Here is a 24,692-nt window from a genome sequence, read left to right as displayed (position 1 = left end):
AAACAGTATTAAAACAGCAGGGGCAACTCAGGCTTGGGCTACCTCCTGTGGCCCTAATGTGGGAGAGTGATGCAACCCTGCCCACGTGTGTTCACTTTGCCTTCATGAGCGGGATATTTGTCCTCCAGCTCTCCTGAATTCAAGAGCAGACATCGTGGGTTGAACACCTCTCTGCCTTTCTCCTCAGGCCATAACAGACACCAATGCAGGCTGAGTGCACTGGCCCCATATGCGTCCTTTACACTCCACAAGCATGGGTGTACGGATAACAAAACGAGGAAAGGTCCAGCTTCCAACTCCTGACCCCTCTCATGCTCCCTGCTGTGCATCACTCCCAGATGAGAGCAGAAGGAAACAGCAAATCTCCTCCTGCTGGCTGCCAGCTCCTTGGCACAGCACCATCAGGCAAGACCAAGTACAGTCTAGGAATGGAAAAGCAGCTCATATTTAAATTGGAACATTAAATACTATATCCTAGAATGCTGTGCTCTGATGTGGCTTCCAATAGGCCAAGGAGGAGTGATGTGAGATTTTTTCAGTTCTAAAAATACCTAACTGATAAAATCCAAGCAGCAGTGAAGGTAAAAATCATACCAAAAGAGAAATAATCTTACTATTCAGCTAACAAACACCTCAGATTAGTTTAAACAAAAATAATTTAAAATCTCCAGTCTTAATCTGACAGTTTGTTCTGTTTGACTACACTTTGCATTTTACTTCCTTGGAAGAGCATCACCAGCAATGTCACATTTCCCACTGTTCTTCAATAGCTTCATGTTGTGATTCCCAGGCTGTGCTAGAATAAATAGCGCAGCTTGGAAACTGAAGCAGCATGCAAGACTGATCATTTGCTCAAAACCAACAGTTTTCAAGTAAATGAATGGGACGTAATTGCATTCAGCTTCAGCTTGAAAATGTAACCATGTAGCATTAGGATGTAGCCTTCCTGTTGAGTTTACAATCAATGGCCCTTGCTTATTAGAGTCACTGCACTGTTTGTATCCGGAGAGTAGCTCATGCACATGCAGTTTGTAGTCCTGCATGGATCACTCCGGTGGTGTATTCTGACCTCTCACAACAAAGACATCCTCATACTCATTTCAGCTATTTGTTTACCTCATCTGAAGTTTGCTCTATGACCCTGGGGCCAAATCCTCCGTGATTCACTGTGGGCAAGGGCTCCATAACTCCCTCATGACCCAGGAGCTCCCCAGAGAAGCCAAGCCTGACCAGAAGAACTGCGTGCATTAGGTTCAACATACACATCTGAGGTTTGGTTTCTGCCAATATATGCCAACATTCTAATCACTCCAGAAATAACCACTGACAACAGAATATCTTGAAAACCAAATAAAATCTACCCTAATACCTACACTTGTTTCCATGGAAATACGCAGTGACAAGGTTTTTTCCCCTCATCTTCTCTGCCAGCCTACCATAGTTTTGTTCAAACAGTCCTGGTAGCTGACTAGGTTTACCCAAAAACAAAACTACTGCAGATGTGCCAAACTTGCACAAAGCCAAATAGAGAGCTGTTCAGCATGACCCCAAGAAAGCATCCATGCAGCAAGACTGCTGCCAGTCCTCAACACAGAGACACACAATTATTTGCAGATCCCTTCAGCCAGGGACCAACAAAATCTTTTAATTACCGAGGACTGACTGGTTTCAGTGAGACAGCAAACAGCACACACCATGGTGTTTCCCAGCAAGATGAACACAAATAACAACTCACCATCAGCACACTGGCCTCAGACTCCAGCTTTACATTAGAGTGAAAGCTGTAGTATTTGCAATGCAAGTCTGTCCCCAGCGGCTGCCAAACATTCTGCTTCTGGCAGTAGCCCTCTGCTTTGTCCCCCACTGCATGTCACCATTCCCAGCTACCTCCTCACGCCCCAGCTCTTCTCTGCTTCCCCAGCCAGAAGCTCCATTTCCCTGGGGACCCCAGTGAGGGTGAGCCACAGATGTCAACATTAGGCAAAGCCTCTGGGCTGTGACCCGTGGGGACGGTGCCCCAGCTTTGGGCAGTTACTTTGATGCTGTGCACTCACCACACCAGAACAGCCTGGCAGGGGGAAACAGAGGAGGGATGCCTTGCCACGTCTCTCAGCAGGCAGTCTGTGATGGCAGGAGGAAAGCAAATGCCATCCTGCCATCCATGCAGGAAGGTAAAGGGCAAGCTGTGCCAGGACTGCAGGCAGAGCAGAAGCACAGAGTGACAAAAACGAAGGCAAAGTGTGGGAAATATAAAAAAGGCACCAACACTGAAATCTCACATAGGACTTTGGCTTTTGTCAGGTTGTTACACTGATGTTGTGGCATGCTGGGCTTTGGACCTTGGCTATCAGGCTAGCCCAGTGTATAAAGTCAAATGGGACTTTATGTTCAGCATTATCACAGAGCAGGCTGTAAAATCACTCAGGTGGATGGGCTACAGGACTGTAAACAAAGGATTATGGCATGTGACAAGTGGCTGTTCAGAGGGAAGGAACCAAGGATACCATGGTGCTGGGGATCAGTAAAACATTAGACTGACTGCCTCATTAAAGTTTTAAATTAGTGCTTAAACCATCCAGCTGACAAAAGAAGGTTGGGCTGGAGAGGCACTGGCGTGTCCTGGGAGAGGGGCAGGAGCTGCAGCTGGGCAGGGAAGGGACATATTTGGGCAGATACTTGGTGCCTGTGTCCCAGCAGCAGCTAGGAAGAGAAGGGCAATATGCCTGGGAGATGCTAGCAAAAATTGTGTCAGAGGCCTCCCTATTACCCTCTCCCCAAGGCTGTCACTTTCCCCTTATCCACAGGGCTTGGAAAGGTGCAGGAATATTCTGGTGCAAAACCAGGAAGAGTCTCAGGAAGAGGGAATAGGCTGAGAGTTCAGGTAGCTACACAGTAGGTCAGGGTTGTCTCAACAACAGTATAAAAAGCCTGAGACAGAGAGTAGAAATTGCAAACTAGATGAAGATAGGATTCAACCTGGAAAATAAAGGCTATTTAGCAAGGAGGAAATAATTCACCAACTAACATTCCTCTTGGCAGAGGAGGGAAGAGTTCTGGAAAGTCAAACTATATTGATCTAGCCTTAGGAGAGCCAGAAAATCAGCGAAGGGGACACAAAGAAATTAGCTAGACAGGAGGAAGGCAACACACCAGCACCAGGAATGTGCACAGAGCTACCCTGCCAGGCAACACAAAGCTGAGTGCTGGGCAGGAACCCACTGCTCAGTTCAGGGCTGTGGCTACCATGAGAGTCTGACACACTGGGGGGAGACAGAGGGTGACAGCTCCCTGTGCAACCGTGGGGGGTTGGATTTGTGATGACAGTATGTGCTCTTGTCTCTGAGGGGACATAGAAACAGTTGACAAACATTTGTACGGCATACACCCAAGCAGGAGGGAGTGCAAATTACTTAGAGAAGACAAAACAAAGAGAGGGAAAAACTGAAGCTGAAGGTAACTCAAAAGCTTTTACCAATGAGCTGCAATAGGTTGTGAAATAGCTCCCATGAAGAGAGCAAGGAAGAACCCAGGTTTGGACAGTTTTAAAGTTAGATGGGAAGAAAGTAAATAATACATGAGCAATGGAAGGCATACAGAGGAATTTGTTGAAGTGATACAAAAATTTCCACCCACTCAATCTGTAGTTCCAGTTTTCCACTGCCCCACATCTCTTGCTATCATTAGTAGTGATGCAAAATTAGAAATGTTTATTAAAGCATAACATTATAGTACTGCTCCACCTGAGCACATAGATTTCTAGACATATCTAGTCAACAGAGAATTAGGCTTTATAATTGTGTCTGGGAAAATGATTCACAAGCAGCAATCCACTTAAACTCCTCCAATGATCTCCTTCCCCATCCCAAAACTCCTTTAGTCTTGATGAGATAGGGATATGACTCCGTGTTTGGATAGTGTGTGTTAATGTCTCCTAAAGTCACATCCAGCTGCTTCTAAAAATCTCCTGATAAATCCCTTTTTAATTGCATTTGGGAGACCACTTACAGGTCTCCCAAAGATACACATGGAAACCTGAAAAGATCAAGGCCCAAATACAGTCCTGATGAAGGCTGAAATAGCAACATGCCAAAAGCTTGGAGGAGCCTCCACCTTACCTGGCATATGCACTTAGCAGCTTAATCCTCCCCATGAGGAGGGAACACAGCTACGGTGCTACAGCAAGTGTTAATGGTTAGCTCCATCAGCCAGAAGGCTGGGCTCTTCACATGGCAGAGCTGGTCCCTGCCTCAGGATTTTTCATGTGACTAATAACCAAGCTTTATAGCTGTCCCCTGCAGACCATCATGGTGATGAATGAATGAGATCAGATCAGTCAATATGGCTTATTGGTGGAGTTTGCTCACTTGCTGTGGATGCATCATTACCCTGTGCATTCATCAGCACAGTCTTTGCCTGTACAATATGAAATGACAACCAACCTTCTGCTCATCAGCTTTCTGTTAAGAACTCCCAAGCCTTTTTGGGTCCTTCTTTTGCTCTGTATCCTTGTCCTGGGCCATCCTGGAAAGTTGTTTGGGAAGTACCATATCCTTCCTTATTAAAGCAAACCATATTAAGGCACACCTGTAGAAGTTAAATGAGAAATTGCTGAAAAACATTGACTTCAGAACACAGTGATTAATGGTGCATTTATTACTCCTGTCCTCTGCCTGAAAAAATCAAGAGTTGCTCCACTAAGTGGCACAGATGCTCTGCAGCTCCACAAGCAGCAGTGATCCTCTTTTGGCTGAATGGTATTTCCAGAGCAAAGCATTTCTCAACTCCACTGAGGCTGTTGAGCCCAGGATTCCTGTAGAAACCAGGGATATTTCAAAGTAACTGCAAGCACCACATTCAAACTGGGTACTCAAAAAAGTGTACTGTATAGCCTGCCACATCCTTGCATCAAGCAATAGCTTACACCAGCACAAAAGGGAATAAGGTTTCATGGCTGGAAACTGCTTTGAACAGAAATCTGAGAGCTTTGCCGTTCCTTTCCAGCTCTGGCGTGAATTCCCTAGGCAGCCCAAGGCAGGCATCTTCATCTCCCTGGGGCTCAGTTTGCCATCTGTAAAACTGGGTTAGCATCTCTTGCTCCTTCTTACACTCTTTTTATCCTTGTCTATATTAACGGTAAATACAGATGGGCTTGTTTGTGTGCAGGTATAATGCAAAACTAGGGGCACGACCCTGAAATTGCCGCTTATTTAGGGACGGTCTGCAGGGAAAGACGCGGGCTCGGAGCGGCAGGTGCAGGGCAGGAGGCACGGGTTAAGGGATGCGCAGACAGGGAGCGGGGATGCCCGCAGGGAAGGACGCTCTCCGGGCGGGCCGGGCGCTCGCCCGCCCCCCGAGCTCGCCGCAGCATCGCCGGGCCCGGCCCCTCGCGGCGGGAAGGGGGGCGGGTCCCCGCCCGGCCGCAGCGCTGCCCCCGGCCCGGCGGCGCACGGGGCTGCGGGCGGGCTCCCCCCGCGCCCGCTCCCGCTCCCGCTCCCGCCTCCGCCCGCCCCCCGCCGGGGCTGCAGCGGGCAGCGCGGGGCGCCGCAGCCTGCGGGCCAACGCCGTGCCCGCCCCGCAGGTGGGGGCGCCGCGCGGGGCCCGGGGTGCCATGGACGAGCCGCCGCCGCCGCCCGCCTGATCGCCGAGGCCGCCGGCACCGAGACAAAGAGCGGGGCTGCGGCCGCGCCCGCCCGGTGAGTGCCGCGGGGGACCGGGGCGGGCGGGCGGGGGGCTCCGTCTTGCGCCGCGGCCCGGGAGTAGGTCTCGGTCCCGCTGCCAGCCCTGCCTGGCACCCCCGGGCACCCCTCTCTCCGTTCACTCATTCAAGCGCGGACACTTTCGTCCGCCAGTCCGCCAAGCCCGGCGCACCTACAGCATCCTCACAGCCTGACTACCCTCAGCCCAGACTGCCCTCCCGGCCCAGACACACCCCTTGCAGCCCCAGCATCCCCGTTCCTTGCCGAACGATTCTGCGCCCACTGCCCGAACCTGCCGGAGGACCCTGAACGACCCCCGTCACCCCAAACGCCCCCGCGCTCACAACCCGCGCGTCCCGAAGACTCCCGCACCACGCCCCTGTGCCCGACCGCCCAAACACGGCTCCCCGCCCCGGGCACCCCCGGCCCCGGACACTGCCCCTCCGTGCCCAGCACCTGCCGCGACCTGCCCCTGTCCTGCACGAACGCAGCCCAGCCCAGGCACCCCCGGTGCGCCCCTCGCCCCTGCCCCGGGGACACAAAGGGCTCCGTGCGCCCGCTGCCCGCCCGCTCACCCGCCGCCGCTCTCTGCCCCGCAGGCCGAGCCATGGTGGAGCCGCCGGCCGAGCCTCCCCCGCAGCCCTGCCCGGCGCCCGGGGGGGCGGCGGGGGGAGAGCCGGCCCGTCCTGGAGAGCAGTCGCCGCTGCTGCACCTGGACCTGTACAACTTCGACTGCGCGGCGGCGGAGGGCAGCCGGTACGTGCTGACCAGCCCGCGGTCGCTGGAGGCCTGCGCCCGCTGCGCCGTGCGGCCCGTGGAGCTGCTGCCGCGGGCGCTGGGGGACCTGCTGAGAGAGGCGCCCGGGCGCTCCATGCGGGTGGCCGCCGGCCTCTACGAGGCCTACGAGCGGGAGCGCCGCCGCAAGCTGCAGCAGTGCCGGGAGGAGCGGGAGAGGATTATCCGGGAGGAGAAGAGGCGGATCCTCGGGCCCCTCGGCAGCCTGCCGCCTTCGCCCGCCGCCCGCGTCTCCTCCCGGGCCGCGGCCGCAGCTGCCGGCGGGCCCCGGACCCATGGCGGGGGGAAGGCCGGGTCATCGAGGGGTGCCAAGGGCAAGAGCCACTCCCTGGACTCCTTGCAGAAGCGCCGCGAGGGTAGCTGGGGCAAGACCTCCTCTGAGTCGGGCGCTTCGTCGTCCTACAGCGGGGAGAGCCTGCGGGAGCGCGGGGGCAAGGTGTGCGGCCGGGGTCGGGGGGTGGCCGCCGCCAATGGGACTCTGCTGGGGCGCAGCTTCAGCCTGGGCGACCTCAGCCACTCACCACAGACTGCCCAAAGAGTCGAGAGGATCGTCAGGGAGGTGAAGAGGAAGAAGGGTCTCTCAGAGGTGCCAGAGAGGGACAAGAAGATCGCGGCGCTGATGATCGCCAAGCACCAGGAGGCCAACCTCCTGCGGGAGCAGCGGCAGGCGGCTCACCTGCAGTGGGACAGCCAGCGGCGCCTGGCTGAGCAGCGGAAGGAGCAGGAGGAGAAGGAGAAGCAAAGGGCCCTCCTGCAGGGTCAGCGGATGTGGGAGAGCCAGGTGGAGAAGCGGCGAGGGAGACTGAACCAGGAGCAGGAGGAAGCTGCCCTGATGAAGCAGAAGCAGCTCCTGGTATGCGAGGAGAGGTGGCGGGAGCAAGCGGAGAAGCAGGAGCGGCTGCGGAGGGAGAGGCTGGAGAGGGCCATCAAGGAGGACAAGCAGAAAAAACTCCATCAAGAGCTCAACCTGAAGGCAAAGGAAGAGGTCAAGAAGGAGCACCAGGAGCGAGAGGAGCAGCTCCTGCAAGAGAAGCTGTCCACAGCTGCACAGAAGAGGCTGAAAAAGGAGGTGCAGCTGCAGAAGGAAAAGAGACTGTTCAACCAAGCAGAGAAGCTGAAGCATGAGGCGTTGCTCAAGGAACTGGCCAAGCAGGAGGCAGAAGAGAAAGAAATGCTGAAGGCATCCCTGAAGATGAGTTTGACAAAGGCTCAGGAGAACTACGAGCAGCTTGTGGAGAAGAGGAACCAGGAGCTGAGGGAGAAGGCCAGGCGTGAGGACATGCAGATCCAGAGAGCTAAACTGGCAGCAGAGAAGAAGGAAAGAGAGCAGAAGGAGCACTTGGAAGCACTGGCTAGAGAGACAGAGAGAAAGCTCCAGCATGCTGCCCAGGTGGCTGAAGAGGCTGTCCAAGAAAAAGCCCGCAAAGTGGTCTTGAGCCGTCTGGAAAAGGAAAAAGTGCAGAAGATGAACAAGCAAAAGGTGGAACAGTATGAGGACTTACGGCGCAGGGAAATTCTCCTCTCAATAGAGAGGAAGCTGGAGAGAAGTGAGCAGATCTTCAAGGAGAAGAAGACTGTCTTAGAAAATGCCAGGTCTGTTGCTCGAGCATCCTTCCATGTCCGGGAGAAGGTGCGGGAGGAGACGAACATGCGCACCTTTGACAAGATGGCCTTCGAAGCAGAACTGCATGCTCAGCTTAGTAAGAAGTGAAAGATCTTGTCATGGGTGAGTGAGGATGCACCACTGGTTGTCCATCATAATGTGACAGAAAGCTCCTCGGCATGAGCATTTAAAAAACAACGAAAACCAACATCCACCCTAATTTCGTGTTTTGGGGTAGCAGGGTACCGCACAAAAATGTGGCAGCTATTTCACATACTGTTTTAAAAACATTTTTCATTCTGGGTGTGTTTCAGAGACTGACCTCAGTCATCTTTACAGAGAGGAAGCAAGTTTTTCTGTCCTCCACCCCACAAGCACATGCATTTTTTTTCAGAGAGGGCTGCAAAATCTGCTTGAAGCCTCTGAGTTATTGATTGATTGTTTACACCAGAGATGACTACAGCTGCACTCTCCAGCGGGAAATGCAAACAGAGGTTGCTGACTACTAGAGCCTGCTGAATAAGAACCAAAACCACCCCAGCTCATTCTGCCTGCAGTGATGGGCAGTTTGGTTTAAGTCACGGGACTGCATTTTCAAAGCTGCTGCAATCCCATGCTGAAGGGAGGAAGGCTGGAGTACAGAATGCCATGTACTCTGGGTGCCCCTTGGCTGGGGCCAGTACCAGGCTAGGGAAAGCACAGATCAAGGCCATGTAAGTAGACATCATGATCAGAGCTGGGCAGAAGCTGTCTGAAAGTGCACGCAAACACAATTTATTTTTTGCTGTTACCCCTCCCAAGGTATCCTCACCTCTTCTCCTCCTTTCCAAGGTTCTCTTACAAACATCTGTAGAATTCCTTCTTTTTTTTTGGAGGAGGGAGTAAAGGAGAGAAATTTGTGGACAGTCCACAAACTGACAAGCACCCACACAAGTCACCTGTTCATTAAGATATGAAAATGAATGAACCTGTGGAATCTGGACTTTTGGAGAAACACAGAGGTCACTTGTAAATGGAAATCACCACCCTCTGGAATTCTCAAAACCTTATCCAATTTGCCTGTCTTGAGCAGGAGGTTGGACCAGATGTTCTCCAGAGTTCCAAGCTTATAGTTCTCATGAGCTGTGTACAATGACATGTTCACCCAGCTCTTATCAGTGTCTACTGAGCAGGGCAGCATTTCTCTGCCACTGGTGCTAAGAGTTGTATTCTTGTATAGAGCACAAGAAAGAGAGATGCACAAAATAAGGTACATTACAGATTCTCTTAGATGAGGATCATGTCTTTTTTATAAGAGCTAACTCAATACTATTTAGGGGGAACTGAGTTCTTCTGCAATTAAATGCACCAGAAATGTGAAAAACCTACCTGTGCCCTGTGTACAGTATTCAAGTACTACAGCATTCTGCTCCAGGTTTCCACATGGACTCTTTGTAACAGAGTTGGATTTGTAAGCACACATCTGAAGCAGGCACTTTGGTTTGGTTTTTTTCTGGCTCCGGGCAGCATCAGCTCTCTGTTCCACCATCTGTGACGCCGGATGGGGTTGCTCTGATGGTAGCAGTCAGACCTGGAGCATGGAGGAGAAGCACCAAGAAGAGACAGGATCTCGTTTCTTTGCGGATGTCTCTGACATAGAACATAGTAGAAGAGACAACCAGGAGAGGGTTGACATATGGCACAGACATGCAGTCTAGCATGCATACATTGCTTACCAGAATTTCCCAGGAGGTAACAGCGGGTCAGAGCCCTCCTAGAAGGCTTTAAAGAAGTTGTTAAATGAACACTAACAATAGACCAAATATACTGGTGCCCTGCAAGGTTAGAGATATTACACAATGTTGAAAATTAAGACATAGGTATTTTTTTTTTTATTTTTATAAGATTTGATCTTTGAATCAAAGTATGATTGGTGGTGTTAAGGGCAGGCAGCATGAAAGTAGGAATTAGGGCACCTGAGCAGTGTTTGCTCTGTCAGTCATTGGCTCACTGTGTAATGCCAGGCAAGTCCTCAGAGGCTGGACCTGCTCCTATTGATATAAACGGGAGCAGAGTTGGGCTCCTGGGACTCACGGGAAATAGTAAGACTCTGATTGGCAAAGCACTTCAAAGACTTTGGACAAATGTTGCTTATAAAATACAAAGTAATATTTATTTATGTATTTATGTATGTATTTATTTATTTATTTATTTGAGTGGTTATTAAAGTAAAACACTCCTCAGTGAAAAGCTTTAACACCCAAATCTGGTAATTGTGGAAAGGACAGCTGCATTAGTGTTTCCAGCAGGGAGGCTATCCCCTTATCCTCAGCCTCAAAGCAGCAATCAGAACAGTGAAACAAATCCTGTTCTAACACTGGACAAGGTCCTTGAGAAAACACAGACTTCACATGATGTCTGTGCCTCAGTGATTTGTGTGTGCCCTCAAAGACCTAGAAAAGAGATGGTCAGTGGCTCAAATCCAGCCACTGCAAAACTGCCCTTGCTCCCTGACAGCACTAGAGTTGGGATAAAACCTGCAGTGACTCCAGCATAGCCAGTGTTTCATCTGATTTGTAGCCTTTGGGGCTGGAGAGAAAGCCTGCCAGCACATATATGAAGGGTTTTGCTTCCTGTGTCGTTGCACTGGGGCTGAAATTCACTGCTTGGTTAACTTAGCAGAGGGACAAGGGGGAGAGATGGGAAACAGTGGAAAGAAGGCACATGGTGATGGGTGAATGAGCAGGCAGCCTCTAACTGGAGGAGCATGTTTTCCCTAAAGCTCTACTGCAATCTACCTGAAGACTGTCCAAACCTCCCTCTGACAAGGGCATTTCCAGACGGAGAACATGCTGCAGCCCAGGAGACATGGCCACTGACTGTAATTACACGTGGGGTCCATCTCTTGCTGCTGACTGAGTTTGACACCTTGGGGCTACAGCTGAACTAATCAACACAAACCTACATGAAGGTAATTGGATTGGCAAACTAGTGTTCCTCTACTGTGCAGTGTACAGCTCAAGTTTTGAATGTGCAATCTGAGAAAAATATTTTTTTTTTCAAAAGACACTGATCTGTGTATGGATATTTTTTATTTCTGTAGTGGTTTAAGTCCCAAGTCCATGAAATTCAGTGAATTTTATGAGTTTAAAATTGAAGCATGGAAAATATAAGTCAGCAGTCTGGATGGAGGCATGAGGTGTTTCTTGGGTCTGCTTATGCTTTTGTTTATTTGAGAAGGAGTTCTACTGCTGGATTTCTGTAGGAACAGAAGTTAAACCAATGGTCACATGTAAAAAGTATGGCCCTTTTAGATGGGGCTTATTTGGTGTTTTTGCAATTGAGCTGCAGGTTAGGGAGAACTAAAAAAGCAATCAACATGGAGGAGAAGCACTGACTAAAGAGCAGTTTCTTTTGGCTGACCTCTGGAGGAATTTTGGAACACAATGGAACACATTTTGCACATTCAGAAATTCTTGTTTATGTGGATGGATTGTCTACGCTTTAATGGCATCTGGGCTGAAACTGGAGCCCTTCAGTGCCAGAGAGAGTGCCAACAATCTTACCTGTGTGCTTCCTCTTCACACAAAATTCATCACTAAAAGGCATTCTCTCTGTCAAGGTTGAATTTGGCAGATATGTCTAAAAGCTATTAGGAGGAGCAGCTGCACCACCACTGGTTAATATTTTGCAAGGTAAATTTTAAGCCAGTTTATACTAAGTTCTTTCTCCACATGCCATAAGAGGGATGTAAGGATTAGATTTCTCACCTTGGTTATCTATTTTCCTCTTAGGATGCTGTGGAGCTGCAGACTCATTCTTTGCTAAAATTTCTCCTGGTGCCAGGGGAATTCTGTTTGCTAAGAAAATGCTGAATATGCAGTGCTCACAGGTTTGATAGGGGACTTAGTTAAAGACATCTACGTCTTTATTAAGCCAAGGCTGGTCAGGGAGGTGTGGGAAACAGAATTTGCAATACATTGCCTGGCTTGTTGTATTTTACCTGAGGATGGCTTCTCCTTGCCGCAGTTGTTGCATCAGAGAAAGACGTGTTTTCAGCTGTGGGCATTCTTCTGCAGGTAAAGACAAAAATGTAGTAGTTGAAATGCCGTTTCAAACATGAGGTTTTTTTGGTTTGGGCTTTTTTTCGTCTTGTTGGGGTTTTGTTTTAAAGAAGATGCAGGGAGATGTAAGGATGAGGTACAAAGCTAGTTAGATGCAGCACATTACAGATGGTAACTGGTGTCTTCACAGGTAGTTCTGCTCTGTGGACCTGAGACTGTGCTGCTTAGCAGAGCAGGCACTACATCCAGGAGAGCAGAGGTGCTCTGGGAGGTGCTCTGTGATGTGTTCTCAGATCACACAGGCTCCCTTCAAAGCAATCCAGTGTAAGCTCTAATGCTTTGCTGCTCCAAGGGAGTGTAGTTTGTTAGGATTGGACTTAACCTGCAAAGTTGTAAAAGCAGGCTGTCATAGGCAAAACACTGGCTTAGCCCAGTCCTTCTGGAAGTCAGCCCCGAGACACCTGCTTTGCAGTGCAGTACAGGGAGCTGATGGAGCTCTAACACAGCTGCTTGGGGGAGTGCAGCCCCACAAGTCCTTGGCAAGCAAATAGCACCCACTCTGAAGAGCCAGTACAGAGGCAGGGTAAGAAAGTCATAATGCTTCTGGCTTCCAGGCAGGCAGCAGCTCTGCCCTCCTTTTGGTGAGATATTACTAGGTGATTGTTTGAAGAGAAAACACTGGGAACAAGAAAAAAAAAGCAAAACTCTTCTAACCCAAGATACCTGGAAAGAGATTCTCCATTCATGGAGACCATCCAGCACTATAGGGAGGCCAGTCTTCAGAGCCTTCATAATGGAATATGCCCCATATCCCACATGCCTCTTAACACTAGGACCTGAAAAAAATTCGTTTCTAGAGGCCTGGCTTCTTTGTCCTTAGCCCATTCTTTGAGCATGCATCTTTACTGTGAAACATTACCTTGTTACTGTAAGATTCTAGTCTGAAAGGACTCAAGTCTTTCTCTGGTAACTTTGCACTCATCTCCTGCATCCCTGCCATTCAGAAATCCTCTGCATTGCAAAACCACTCTGGCAGTAAGAATCATCCTGTATTACAAAACCAAACTGCCAGTGCTGTTTTGTTCTTATGTGCTTTACACAGCTCCCTGCATCTAATCTCAGGACCTGGCTGTGAGGTAAACCAGTTATCGCCCCCAGCCTAAGTACAAGCAAACTGAAGCAGAAAGAGCTGATGTGATTTGCCCTGGGCCACGTTGGCCTCCCTGATCTAGCTGGAGCTCTCCCTCACGTCCTCCCTAATCCCTGTGCAGTCCTCTAATTGACCTCATCTGGTTGCAGTGGAGGGAAATCCCTGTGCCCCTGCTGTGGCAGCTCCCCTGACTCCTGATCTGCAGCTGGTGCTTCTTGGAGGACAAAGGTTTTAGACCACCAGCCACCACTTCTGGGCATTGTCTCCAAACTCTGAAACACTTTTAAACAGGGGGTGGAGGAAGAGGGTCTGAAGGTTATATAAGGCTGCACTGGGAGCCCAGGACAGGAGCAGGGTGAGAGGAAGGTGCATTAGCAGAAATGGGCAGGAGCTACAGATGGAAATGTTAAATGAATGAGTAAACATTGACTGAGTGTCCTTATAGCATCCTGGCTAGCTAGAATCACTTAGATCTCTATGTGACAGCATACAATAACACTTTCTTTCAGCACATTAAACTTACAGGGCCCAGTTCATCCCATTAGATACCTCTCTAGGGCCAGCAGAGTTATTCCAGGAGTGAATACAGTCTAGATATATTAAACTTTTCATTATTTATGTAAATCACAGTGGCTTGGCAGAGCTTATGCTTTCAAGAGCTTGGTGGAAATTTCCTCCTGCCTGAGCAGTACCCAACGCAATGGGATGGGAGGGTCACATATCAGCTGATATTTTTAGACTGGGTGACAAATTTGTCAATACCCTGGTGCTGGACACTGTGTTCCTGGGTGTTTACAAAGCAGTGTCTGCTTAAGCAGCTCAGTGCAGCTGAGGGGAAGAGCAGCTGGCACAGAAGTACTTTGTCAGATAGTAAGTTAAACAGTTGGGAGTAAGAGATTTGGCTCTTTGTCTGTTGGACACTACTGGGAATGTTTTGGTTTGTAGGAGGGTGATGTGATAATTTCATCTCTTTTTTAATCACCTCCAAAGTAAGCTGTGCTATTTTTGACAATTATTTAATGATTTATAAGAGGTAGGAAAATAAATGAGGAAGGGAGCACAAAACACAGATGTGTAGGCAAAGCTGAAAGCCATTTTTCTTTCCCTCCTGAAAAAAAAAATATTACCCCAGCAGGTGAAGGTTTTGTTAAGTGCCGGGTTGCATGCAATTTCTTAGACCCTAGGAGGGAACCACTCTGTTCACGAGCTTGCTACTTAAACACCTGTCTCCTGTACATGCTGACAAGACAGGCTTCATGCTTACCTCCCAGCAACAGCTATTTCTTCAGATTTCAAGGAAAATGTGAGATCCATGAACAGGCACCATTTTCACTATAGAGGGACCACTGCACAGCTGTCCTGGATGGACTTGGTCCCCATCTGACATGAACCCTGATGGAAGAGTGGTACTTTGTTCTCACCAGGGAATTTCAGCAGTCTAGGAGCCTCTGCACTATTTTCAGCTTCCACCTGAAGTTGTCAAAATGTCCTTGTGTCCTAATTTGATCCCGAGGCTCCTGCTCCCATTGCCTGCAGCTGGGTAGCTGGGGGGCTGACCATAGGGTGCAGCCAAGTCTCTACCTGTCTGCAGAGGCTTCAAGAAAACTAAATTGCCCTGTTCTTTCTTAAACTGGGGCATGTCTGTGCACAAGCAACTACAAGAGCAATCTGAGTCTGGGCTTTGGGTGCAGTAGATTGAAAACCTACAGAAGAGCTGGGGTGTTGTGGCACAGCAAAGGGACGCTACTGTTTTATTTTTAATTATCAAACACTGCTGCTAATTTACTTTCCCTGCATTGCTTTCCCAGACAGTACCATGAATGGGGCAAGCATTAACAGCCCCAGTGGAAGTGCTTAGCTGTTGCCCTCCCCACTTAGACCAATGCTTGGCATGGGAAGCAGTGTCCCTTCTTGCCTGAGAGGGAAGCTTTCCTTTCTGCAATCAGCATCACGTCATGCACAGGTGCTCTGGGGCAGGCTGGCATCTAAGATACATCCATCCTATCACCAGCTTCTCCTTCTCACCTGGACTCTACCAGTAAACTCATACCTAGCTCATAAAGGTCTGCATGACCTGTCATGACAGGGATTCTAGGTATGTTGTAACAGGTATGCGTCATGATGTTGCTGTTTCTGTTATCAGTTTCACCTGCTGCTGCTCAGGAGGAAGTAAAGCCAGGGAGGATTGTTTCAGTAAACCAGAGCTGACCTGCCTGCTCTCAGAAAACGGTAGGCAGGTAGGCAAGCTGAGAGCTTCAGGGCTTTATGCAACACCAGAACACCTGACATCTTAGGTTAGCTTTAGATATACTCCATATCCCTTTTCATGGTAGCTATCACTCCAATTTACATCTCTTGGATGCTGTGAGTCCTAATATTTTCCAGGCAGAAGGCACTCTGTCTTGTAACAGAAGTTTTCTGTGATTCCTACAATTTTTTTAAAAACCTGCACAATCTGTTTGCAGAATCAAGTATTTCAATGCATTTTACTTACGGTTCCATCAAAAAAAATTGTAGAAGTAGAGATTCCTGAAGGCAATGATGTTCACACCCAGACCTACTGTCCTCTCTAAGTTTCTCTGATCAGACTGCACTGTGCTGCTCCAGAGATTTCTTGCAGCTCCTGCTGTCTCTGGGAAGCTGCAGGTCCTTCCCTGGCCAGGGAACCGATGCATCAGATGGATGGAGAATAATTTTAGCATAAGTTTTTCCATGGGGAAAGTGGAGGCACAAAGCTACTCCCCAGAGGAAGTAAAAGAATGTCTGAAGAAGAAAGAAATAACAAAATGAGTTATTTAAATATCCCTAAAATCATAGGAGACATGGTTTATATGTCTAATGCAACAGATGTACGTGGCCAAGCAGCTTCACACATTTTAGGTACCCTCAGGGATGAAGAATGGTAGAAAGTACTTAGGACCTCAGGTGAGAAAGGAATGATGTTTCCCAACAAGTGTTAGGGCTGGTCAGAGTGGAAAATTGTAGGGAAACTGTTCTAGACATCTCCAACTATGATGGCTTTCATACCACTACAGCAAAGAAACATATCCTGAATGAATGGTGGGAGTAAGGATGGAAAAGAGAAGCCTGGGATAAACACATACAGGACTTAAACAAATGTATAAAATAATGGAAATACGACTGGGGCCCTACATGAAAGTCAGGATGAATTGTGAATTTTTGAGGTCTCCTTCCTGGTGAAGGCTCCTGCATTACAGCAGCAGAGAAATGCCTTCTGGAGCACCCCAGCCCAGTGGCTTCCTCTACCCCAGGCCTGCATGGGTGCTGCTCCAGGCATCTGTCAGGCAGCACCCCACAATGTTAGCAAGGAGCCTGAGCTAAACCACCTCCCTCTGGGCTCTAGGGCAGCAGCCAAGAGTGCCCAGGTTTCTCCTGTGAAGCAGAAGGTGATGAGGAGCACCTCTTTTAGTATTTGAATCTGGGCTGTCAGAAAAAAGATTTTACTGTGTGTCAGTGCTGGGATCAGGAGGATGAACTAAGAACAGGTATGGATAGAAAAACACCTTTCTACTAAAGACTGTTTTAATTCTGCTCTTTTTTTTTTTTTTTTTTTTGTGGGGGTGGGGTAGAGGGAAGGTGTGGTGTTTTTTTTTGTTGGGTTTTTTGGGTTTTTTTTTTTGTTTAAGTTTTTGGATTTTTTGGGGGGAGGTTGTTGTTGTTTTGGGGGGGTTGTTTGGTTTTGGGGTTTTTGTTTAATTTTCTTTTATTTTTCTTTTTAAGCTGTTTGGTTTTTTTCTTCCTCAAAGACCAAATTTAATATCAAACTGCCAGGGTTTGGTAGAGCATGGCCATAGTCCTGTTCTCATTAGGGAGCTGGATTGCTGGCTGCCAGTGTTCTGCAGAGACCAATCCATACCCGCCTTTATTTGTAATCAGCCATTTGGATTCAGCCACCAGACCCGGGATTGGCTCCTGCCTGCTGAGGTCAATTGCCCAAGGGCAAGCACATGGTGACAGCCAGCACATTCCTGGGCCTGACAGAGGAGACACCAGAGCCAGAGGTAATCTGAGGCTGGGGCTGTTTCCAAAGAGAGCAGGGACCTTGTGAAAGGGAAAAGCCAGATTAAAGGGGAATCATAATCCTTAACTATGCAGTGACAGCCTGGGAAGAGAGGTTTGCTCAAAAAGGCCAAGGGTCTTCCCTCAAGAATGATAGTGCCTCACTGTTGGCAAGGTGGATATGGGCTTGTGTCTCCATCTTCTCCTTCTCTGGCAGGGGTAAGAAACAGAATTACGGCAAAAAGCAGGGGACAGAAGTCTGGCTGTGGGGATGAAACCTCCTAGGCGAGACCCTGTCAGTCAGAGCTCTCCCTGATTTCACTTGCAGACAGAACCCTAAATACCACTGGAAGAGTGGGCTCCAACCCTCAGTTTGTACAGCCTGAAACCTGGTCATGCACCCATGCTCCGATGCATTTGCTGCACTTGCTTGGAATAAGGCAGGCATGCCCGCTGCATGCTTCACAGCCATATCCCAGCCACTGCTTTGAAGCAGCAGGAAAGGTTTTCTCTCATTCTTTCCCAGTTCAAATCAGCAGGATTAGCTGTTTATTCAGGAGTCCCTTCCCCCATCAGCAGGGGAAAATAATTATAAACCTTCTTTTTATATGTGCCAGCTAGCAGACAGGATCAGTACGCAGAGGGACTCCCTGATTTCTGACATGCCTAAGCCCTCAGACGACTGTGGGCTTTTTGCACCATATGGCTCTACCACTGGACAAAATAGTGCCCTAGATAGGCTGGTTGTTTTCCAGCCTGCCCCCAAATTAACTTAGGAGGATGGGCACATACAGCCACAGTTTCTGCATTGTTGCCACCGTTTCTGAAGTCTCCAGACCTATTGCAAGCCACTGTATTTTTGCAGCCCCTCCTGCCCCCCTCCAGGACCAGCTACCAAAGGGATTAAACACAGCATGTTATCTACTGCAGTGGCTTAATCACTAAGCAAAGCACTCATCCCCTGACCACAAGGTCAAGGAATTATCTTCCTGACAGATAACGCAGCCAGGGCTTGGAACAAAATGAGGAGCTGAACTGTCACTGCCAGCCCACAGGCCACAGTTTTATTGCTGTTTCTGGGGAATAGTGCTGCTAAGATGTTGTGGAAGTGCAGCATGACTCTTCTCACCTGCCCCAAAATGTCTTCTGGTGTCAGGGGAAGATAAACACAGCAAAAATGGTATTCATTTTTGGGTACATACATTCCCCCCTCTCTCAAACACCTCTTATTCCAAACCTGTCCCTCTGAGAGCAAGAGGTTTTGATGGCTAGATGTTTTTGGCACTGTGTACTAAAGAGACTGAAGAACTAACTGAGCACTAAGGCTGGGCCAAAATGGAAGTGACCTTGGGGGAAACATACATATCTAGAAATACAGTTTCAGAGGACAGAGATTCTACACATCAGTTTCAGCAGAAGGTGGGAAGTCCTTTTCCCATGTAAGCTGGTCTGTTAGGGCAGAGCTGCAGGGCCTGCCAGCTGTGGGCTGTGAGAGGGCAACTCACACCTATGGAGGGAAAGTTCTTCATTGGACACTGAAATATAGAGAGCCCAGGTCTGCTGCCACCGTAAGAGTGAGGAAAACACAGAAAGCTACAAAGTGAGGTTCTTAGTAGGCACTAGCAGAGGGCACCAGCTCCCACAGCATTGCTGTGAGTGCCTCAGGACCCTCTGCACACAGCCAGGCAGGATAAGCCATGGTCTTCTGCCCTGGTCACTGCCAAGAGTGGTGTCTTTTCATAGCAGGGAAAGCTGTAAACTGAGATTACAGAAACAGGCTGGGAGGATGAGGCTCTCTACCCAAAGCTGGGTAAAACAAAGAGCTTGCAGCTCTCCAGGTGACTTCCTCCTGGTCACATACATGAGTCACATACTACTCCAGAGGAGGAATCCTCATCTCTACAAGAGTCTAGGTCCTGAAGACTCTGGTTGAAATTACACGTGTGCTAAATCTTCCTTGTTGTGCCTTTCAAAAACAGCTAAGCAGTCAAATGACATTTTCTCACCTCCCTCAGTACATCTTGCCTTTTGCAGTCCAGCTGCTCCCTGAAGGCCCTGGTTGTTACCATTTGTCTGTGAAACATTCACACCCTGCCAAGTCTGTGTGCCTTACCTGTGAACAGCAAGGGCCACGCTGCAGCCAGGGGCACTGCTCTTCTCCATCTTCCCACCAGGAGATGCTTCCTCCAGCACTGGAGTGGAATGTGAGAGAAGCAGTTCCCACTTTAAAGCACAAGGTTAACACATCTCAGCAAATTTCACTGTTCTTCAGCTATAAATCAAAAATAAAAATGTTTTTTGTTATTTTAGCTCAGGACATGAAAGGCCTGGTTGTGTCTGAGATGTCTTTCTCTATTAAGCTTGGTGGATCCTCCAAAGAGCTCACTGAGGTTATGTGCATGCTGTTCATCCTCCTGGGACAGGGCACAGATATCAGAGCCCTTCCCATACACCCACATCCACCCTAACAGCTGAGGCACAGCAGAGACACAGGCAGAGTAAATCACCTGCTGCTGTGCAAGGGAACTGCATGAGCTAGCTGCAAATAAAAGTCCCTTTTCTCCATCTCTTATCTCAGGCAAAGGAGAGAGCATCCCACAGCGCTCTGTGGAAAACAGACCACCAATAAAGCTTTAGATTTTCCACTCAACTGCTGCTCCTTGGCTCCCCTCACTTTCCCACCTGCATTTCTCTGTGCCTTTGGGGAAATTGACATCATGTGTCTTCTGTATTGTTCTTAATTAGGAAAACAAAAAATCTCCTTCCATTAAGTGACTCTCGAGAGCAGAGACAGGGGCACATGCACCGAGAGCCATCTACCTTACAGTCTGCCAGGGGCCCTCTCCTCAGTGTCTCTCCCATGGCCACTGTCCCTGCAGCCCCAGGATCTGCAGAAAGCACAATCCAAGCCTCAATATCTCTTTGTCCATAGCAGAAAGCTGCACAACCCCTTCAGAAAAAACACATTTCTCTTCTAAAACATGTGAGAGAAAGGGAAACCACCTGGAAATCAAGCACTGCTCTGGCTGTCCTGTGTGTGCACATCTCTCCACAGGGATGTGGCTGTGAAATGCAGCTGGGTATGCAACCCAGAGCTTGTTCTGACCAAACTACAAGGTGCTCCCCCAAAAGGGAAATGGCTGCAGAGGTTCACCAGGCCAGCTGGGGAATGGCATGAGCTGCTTTCTCCTCCCATGGAGCTCCAGCCTGGCACCTCTACTTACCAGTTTCTCCATTTTATTAAGTTTTACCTCCTCCCTACCAGCAGACTTTAATCATGACTTCTCTACCTTTCTACCGTGCTCCAGATGATAGCATGGCCACCAAAAACAGGACCATCTCTTCCAGAGGATTCACCAACCTTCAGCCTCCAAAGGTTACAGCACCTAGCCTGGATAACAATTCATCTTCCCCCAAAAATGGTCCATATATGTTTAGATACAAATAATACTTGGAAAATGTATGTAATTAAATTTAGCCTTTCCTGCTCAGGCACTGCCAGCTGGGTTTGCCAGGTTTCCCCTGGGAGCTCCTCTGCCTCTGGCTCTCAGTGCACAGCCAGGCCTGCCAGCCCCTGTACTCCTCAATGCCTCCTTCCTGCAGGGTCTGTGCTGGCTGTGTGCAGGAATGTGCTGCTCCAGGCAGCAGTAAATGCAGCTGGAGAAATCCCCAATGGATGCCAGAGATGACATGCCACACATCCTGCTTCCAAGCCTTTTTTGCCATAGATTAAGAAAGGCACTAAATTTACCTCATGGTAACTAGGCAAAACATACTTGTCTGTGGCAAACAGAAGAGATTAGAGGCTGTTTTCAATAAATCTCTGAAGATTAAGGAGAAAGGAGATTCCATAAAGTAAAATCTGATTTGTCCTTGGCACAGCTGTCTATCTAAAGATAAGTACCCACATCCCACTTCTGTACAATTCACATTTCTCTACACACTGCCTCCAGAACATGAGCTGAAGTCATGGCTTTACTACTGTAACTAGCATTCATAACATGGCAGGCTGTGCTATCAGGGCTGTGGGGATGGCAAATATTCACCCATTTCTCCTTAGAAAGGAGACAGGATTCATTTCATGCTACCTTGGGAACTCACACCCTGCCATGGCAAACATCACACAGACAGGTAGAGAAAGAGCTGAATATAGTCCTGTCTGTCCTACTGTCTTCTGACCTGATACAGCACAGCCTCCTTCTTCCATAATTGATGTCTCCTGCTGCAGAGGCAGCCACAGCTGCTGATTCTCTGGCTATCCCATTACAGCAGTAGTAAGTGCAAGGCCATTATTCTGCAAAGCAATTCAAATTAATTCAGAGCCTTAAACCAGAAAGTCTTTCCTTATAACACCACCTCTCCCTTACTGCACTGCAGCTACAAGAAGTCAGCAGCTCCATCCCTCCATTTTCTCCTTAAGCCCATTGTCTGGGACACACATGCCATCTCTTCCAAGGAAATTATTTCAGTGACATTCAGAGACACTTAAAAAATCCCTGGTGAATGTAAGAGGGATGTCTTTCCATGGCTCATAGGATATAGCTGCAGTCTGTTAAATCATGCAGATAGGAAAATGTTGAGGAAATTTCTGGCACACCAGCTGTCTGACCTGACTTATTTACACGATGCTAGAGCTAGAAAATGCACTAGTTTTATAGCCCTTGTGATTTGAGACTGCTTTTCCAGGGAAAAGCAGCAGCAAGGAAAAGGGCACATCAGGCTTTCTACGTGCTTACTTCAGAAACCACGTTATCCCCGAGCCTCGTGCCCAGCCCCTGCCAGGGACAGGCTGCCTGCCCAGCCCTGACCACAGGGAGCTGCCCCCACTGACCCTCACCCAGGGCACCTGGGAAGGTGCTCACCTGCCTGTCTTTAGCAGGCTGCTGAAAGACTTGGAAAAGCTGAAGGCACAGCTGACCTGGCAGCTGCAGAGTGGAGGCACAGACGTGTCTCTAATGCAGGATTAACAGGCTGCTGTCCTTGCCAGGGCTGCTTGCCCACACACAGCCTTCTCTGTGGGTCTGGCAGCGCAGCTACAGCAGAGACACAGCCACCTTCAGGTGCAAAGCACACCAGGCTTCATCTGAAGGTAAAACGTTCTGGTCTGCTCTCTGCCTCTGAGGAAAAAACAGAAATTACTTTTGAATAAATTATTTTCAGGGAAAATAATAAAAAAATTTAAAAAAAAAAACTGATTATGAAATATTTCTTTGAATAGATGACAAACTCCTCTGAGTGAAAGTCCAGTGGAGGGGACTGGTTCCTCTGCCTGCCCCTCGCCCCTGTGAAACACACTGGGACAGGACCTGGCACAAGGACTCCAAACTGGCTCACTCTGCATGTCCCAGGTGAGGGGACACCCAGCACCACCCTGCCCAGCTCTGTGCCCACATGTGGCCCGTGAAGCAGGGAGGGAAGGTGCCTGGTTAAGAGCCCGGGGTGTTCACTGCCCATCGCTGTGCATTTTCTACATGAAATGCTCAAGTCGGAAGGACTTTGGATCAGGATGAATAATATTTCTAGACAGGAAGCCAGTGTTATGAAAAAAGCATGAGCAGCTATGAGGGCGTGTCTCACCTCCTTTGCACTCCAAAGAGAGCAGCCCCCCCATCCCCACCATGGCAGAACTGTCCTCCCACTGCTCCTGGGTGCTGCAAACCCCACCAGGGTGAGGCTAATCTCCCCCTTGGGGAGATGGCTCCAGTTAAGCAAAGAAGAGTAAACAGAAAGCTGAGGGAGCAGCCTGGAGGGGAAGGTGAGGATCAGCCAGCTTGCAATCCTGTTCAAAGCTAGGGAGAGCTGGATGGACAGGGCAGGGTGCATACTCACTGCGTAAAGCAGTATCTGTTTGCTAGATCTGTGATCCTCTTCAAGCACAGACAGGATGGAAACTCCAGCTATGGGCAGTGCACCAGAACCAAGGCCCAGAAGTGTATTTCAGGTCTGCTTCCTCCTGTCTTCAGAACACTTCACTCCTTTGCAGAGTTCTACCCACAACAGCCATTCTTTGCTTCCCTGGTAGGACAGATCTTTCTTTCCCATTCACACGGAAAGCAACAGTTCTTTCTTGCCCTTCTCTGGTTCCCTGGTCCGGGAATGAGGCACAGCCCACACACATCTCCCCTGACAGCCAGGCTGCACTTAGGAGCTGAACCAGGAGCTCCCAGCAGAGCACTATGGGGGCCAGGATCAGGAGATGCTCTTCTCCCTTCCAGAAGGGAATAGAATAGCTCCCACCCCTGCTCCCAGTGGCCTCTCCTAAGGCTGGCTCACTAAACTGCTTCCTTCCATTGTGCAAGGTGTGCCTCGGTGTGCTGGGATCCAGCAGGCAGGAGCAGCTCAAGCTGTGGCCATGGGGCTCTCTGCTCCTGGGGGGCAGCAGAGCTGCATGCTGCGCTCATGCCCACTTGCAAGGGGAAGCCAAAGGCTCCCATGACATGGAGGAGCTGTGAGTGTGTCAGGAGAGGTATCATGAACACCCTTTGGGGCATCCAGGTCTGAGGGTGCTCCCTGGATCCACAACCACCACCACTGTTTCTGAGCGAGGCTACAACTCAGCAGCAGCTGGTCACAGCTGGAGGGATTTTCTGTGCAGCTAGCAGCCATCAAAACTAATTCCATGCCAGCACCAGGAGCCAGCCACATGCTCAAGTGGACTAAGTGTGCATGTTCTCTTCTAGTTCCTTCAGTATCAGCCAGGGCAAGGGACTAAAACATTTCCTTCACCAAACAAATTCATTCTCCCTTACTGCAAGACTTCAAGCTTCAAATAGAGTGTATCCCACCACTCTCCCTTATCCAAGCTTGATATATGTGATAAGCACAATTATTTTACCCATCTGTGATACCTTTGAATGGCTGAGAATTTTCTGTCCTCATTTTGGAGCCCACGTTCCCCCTACACAGGCAGGAAATATAGCTCAGCCTGCACATTTCTTCTCTTAATCTAAAATAAGTTCCACATTAAACCACACTTGATCTGTATTTGTGTGAGGGAGAAAACCACTGCAAGAGAAATTTAGGAGAAGAAGGAAAAGCAGCCTTCACTGCCATTCCCCACATCCCTTTGTGGGTTGCAGCATCTCTCTGAAGTACCACACACTTGATCAGAGAGGAATCTAGAGGGCTGCTCCAGGCCTGAGGAGTTTCTGAACATCCAAATCCCTCGAGAGTTACGGGAATTTCCAATACCTTCCAGTACATGTTTAGATATCCAAAAGCTTTCCAGCACCTTTTCAGCTGCCCTGAGCAGCCTCTGTGTAAACACAGCTACCCACAAAGCATAACACTAAGCGTGTCCCTGAATCACAGGGATCATATTCCTGCATCGCAGGGCATGCCTCATGTAAACTGGGGAGAGGGGAGAAGGGCCTGAGCTGCAGACT

The 24,692-nt window shown here is 49.1% G+C and overlaps 2 protein-coding genes across 4 annotated transcripts in view; one reads left to right on the top strand and one right to left on the bottom strand.

Moving 5' to 3' along the window:
- Nucleotides 1-4,529, bottom strand: part of SUSD6 (sushi domain containing 6) — an 89,539-nt gene extending 85,010 nt beyond the window's left edge. The window contains exon 1 of one of the 3 annotated variants that reach the window (XM_058026434.1): nucleotides 4,433-4,529. The gene's annotated coding sequence lies outside the window, so the exon portion shown is untranslated. The remainder of the gene's footprint in view (nucleotides 1-4,432) is intronic. The other 2 variants (XM_058026436.1, XM_058026433.1) reach the window with 2 other exon arrangements.
- Nucleotides 4,530-6,272: 1,743 nt separating this feature from the next.
- CCDC177 (coiled-coil domain containing 177) lies at nucleotides 6,273-11,138 on the top strand. Its single transcript, XM_058027065.1, has one exon. It carries the CDS (start codon nucleotides 6,304-6,306, stop codon nucleotides 8,200-8,202), a length of 1,899 nt encoding a protein of 632 aa, XP_057883048.1. The 5' UTR covers nucleotides 6,273-6,303; the 3' UTR covers nucleotides 8,203-11,138.
- The last annotated feature ends 13,554 nt before the right edge of the window (nucleotides 11,139-24,692 follow it).

This window comes from Melospiza georgiana, chromosome 6 (assembly GCF_028018845.1).
Source record: "Melospiza georgiana isolate bMelGeo1 chromosome 6, bMelGeo1.pri, whole genome shotgun sequence".
NCBI lineage: Eukaryota > Metazoa > Chordata > Aves > Passeriformes > Passerellidae > Melospiza > Melospiza georgiana.
Note: the sequence above shows the minus strand (reverse complement) of the source record. Positions and strands in the feature narration are given on the sequence as shown.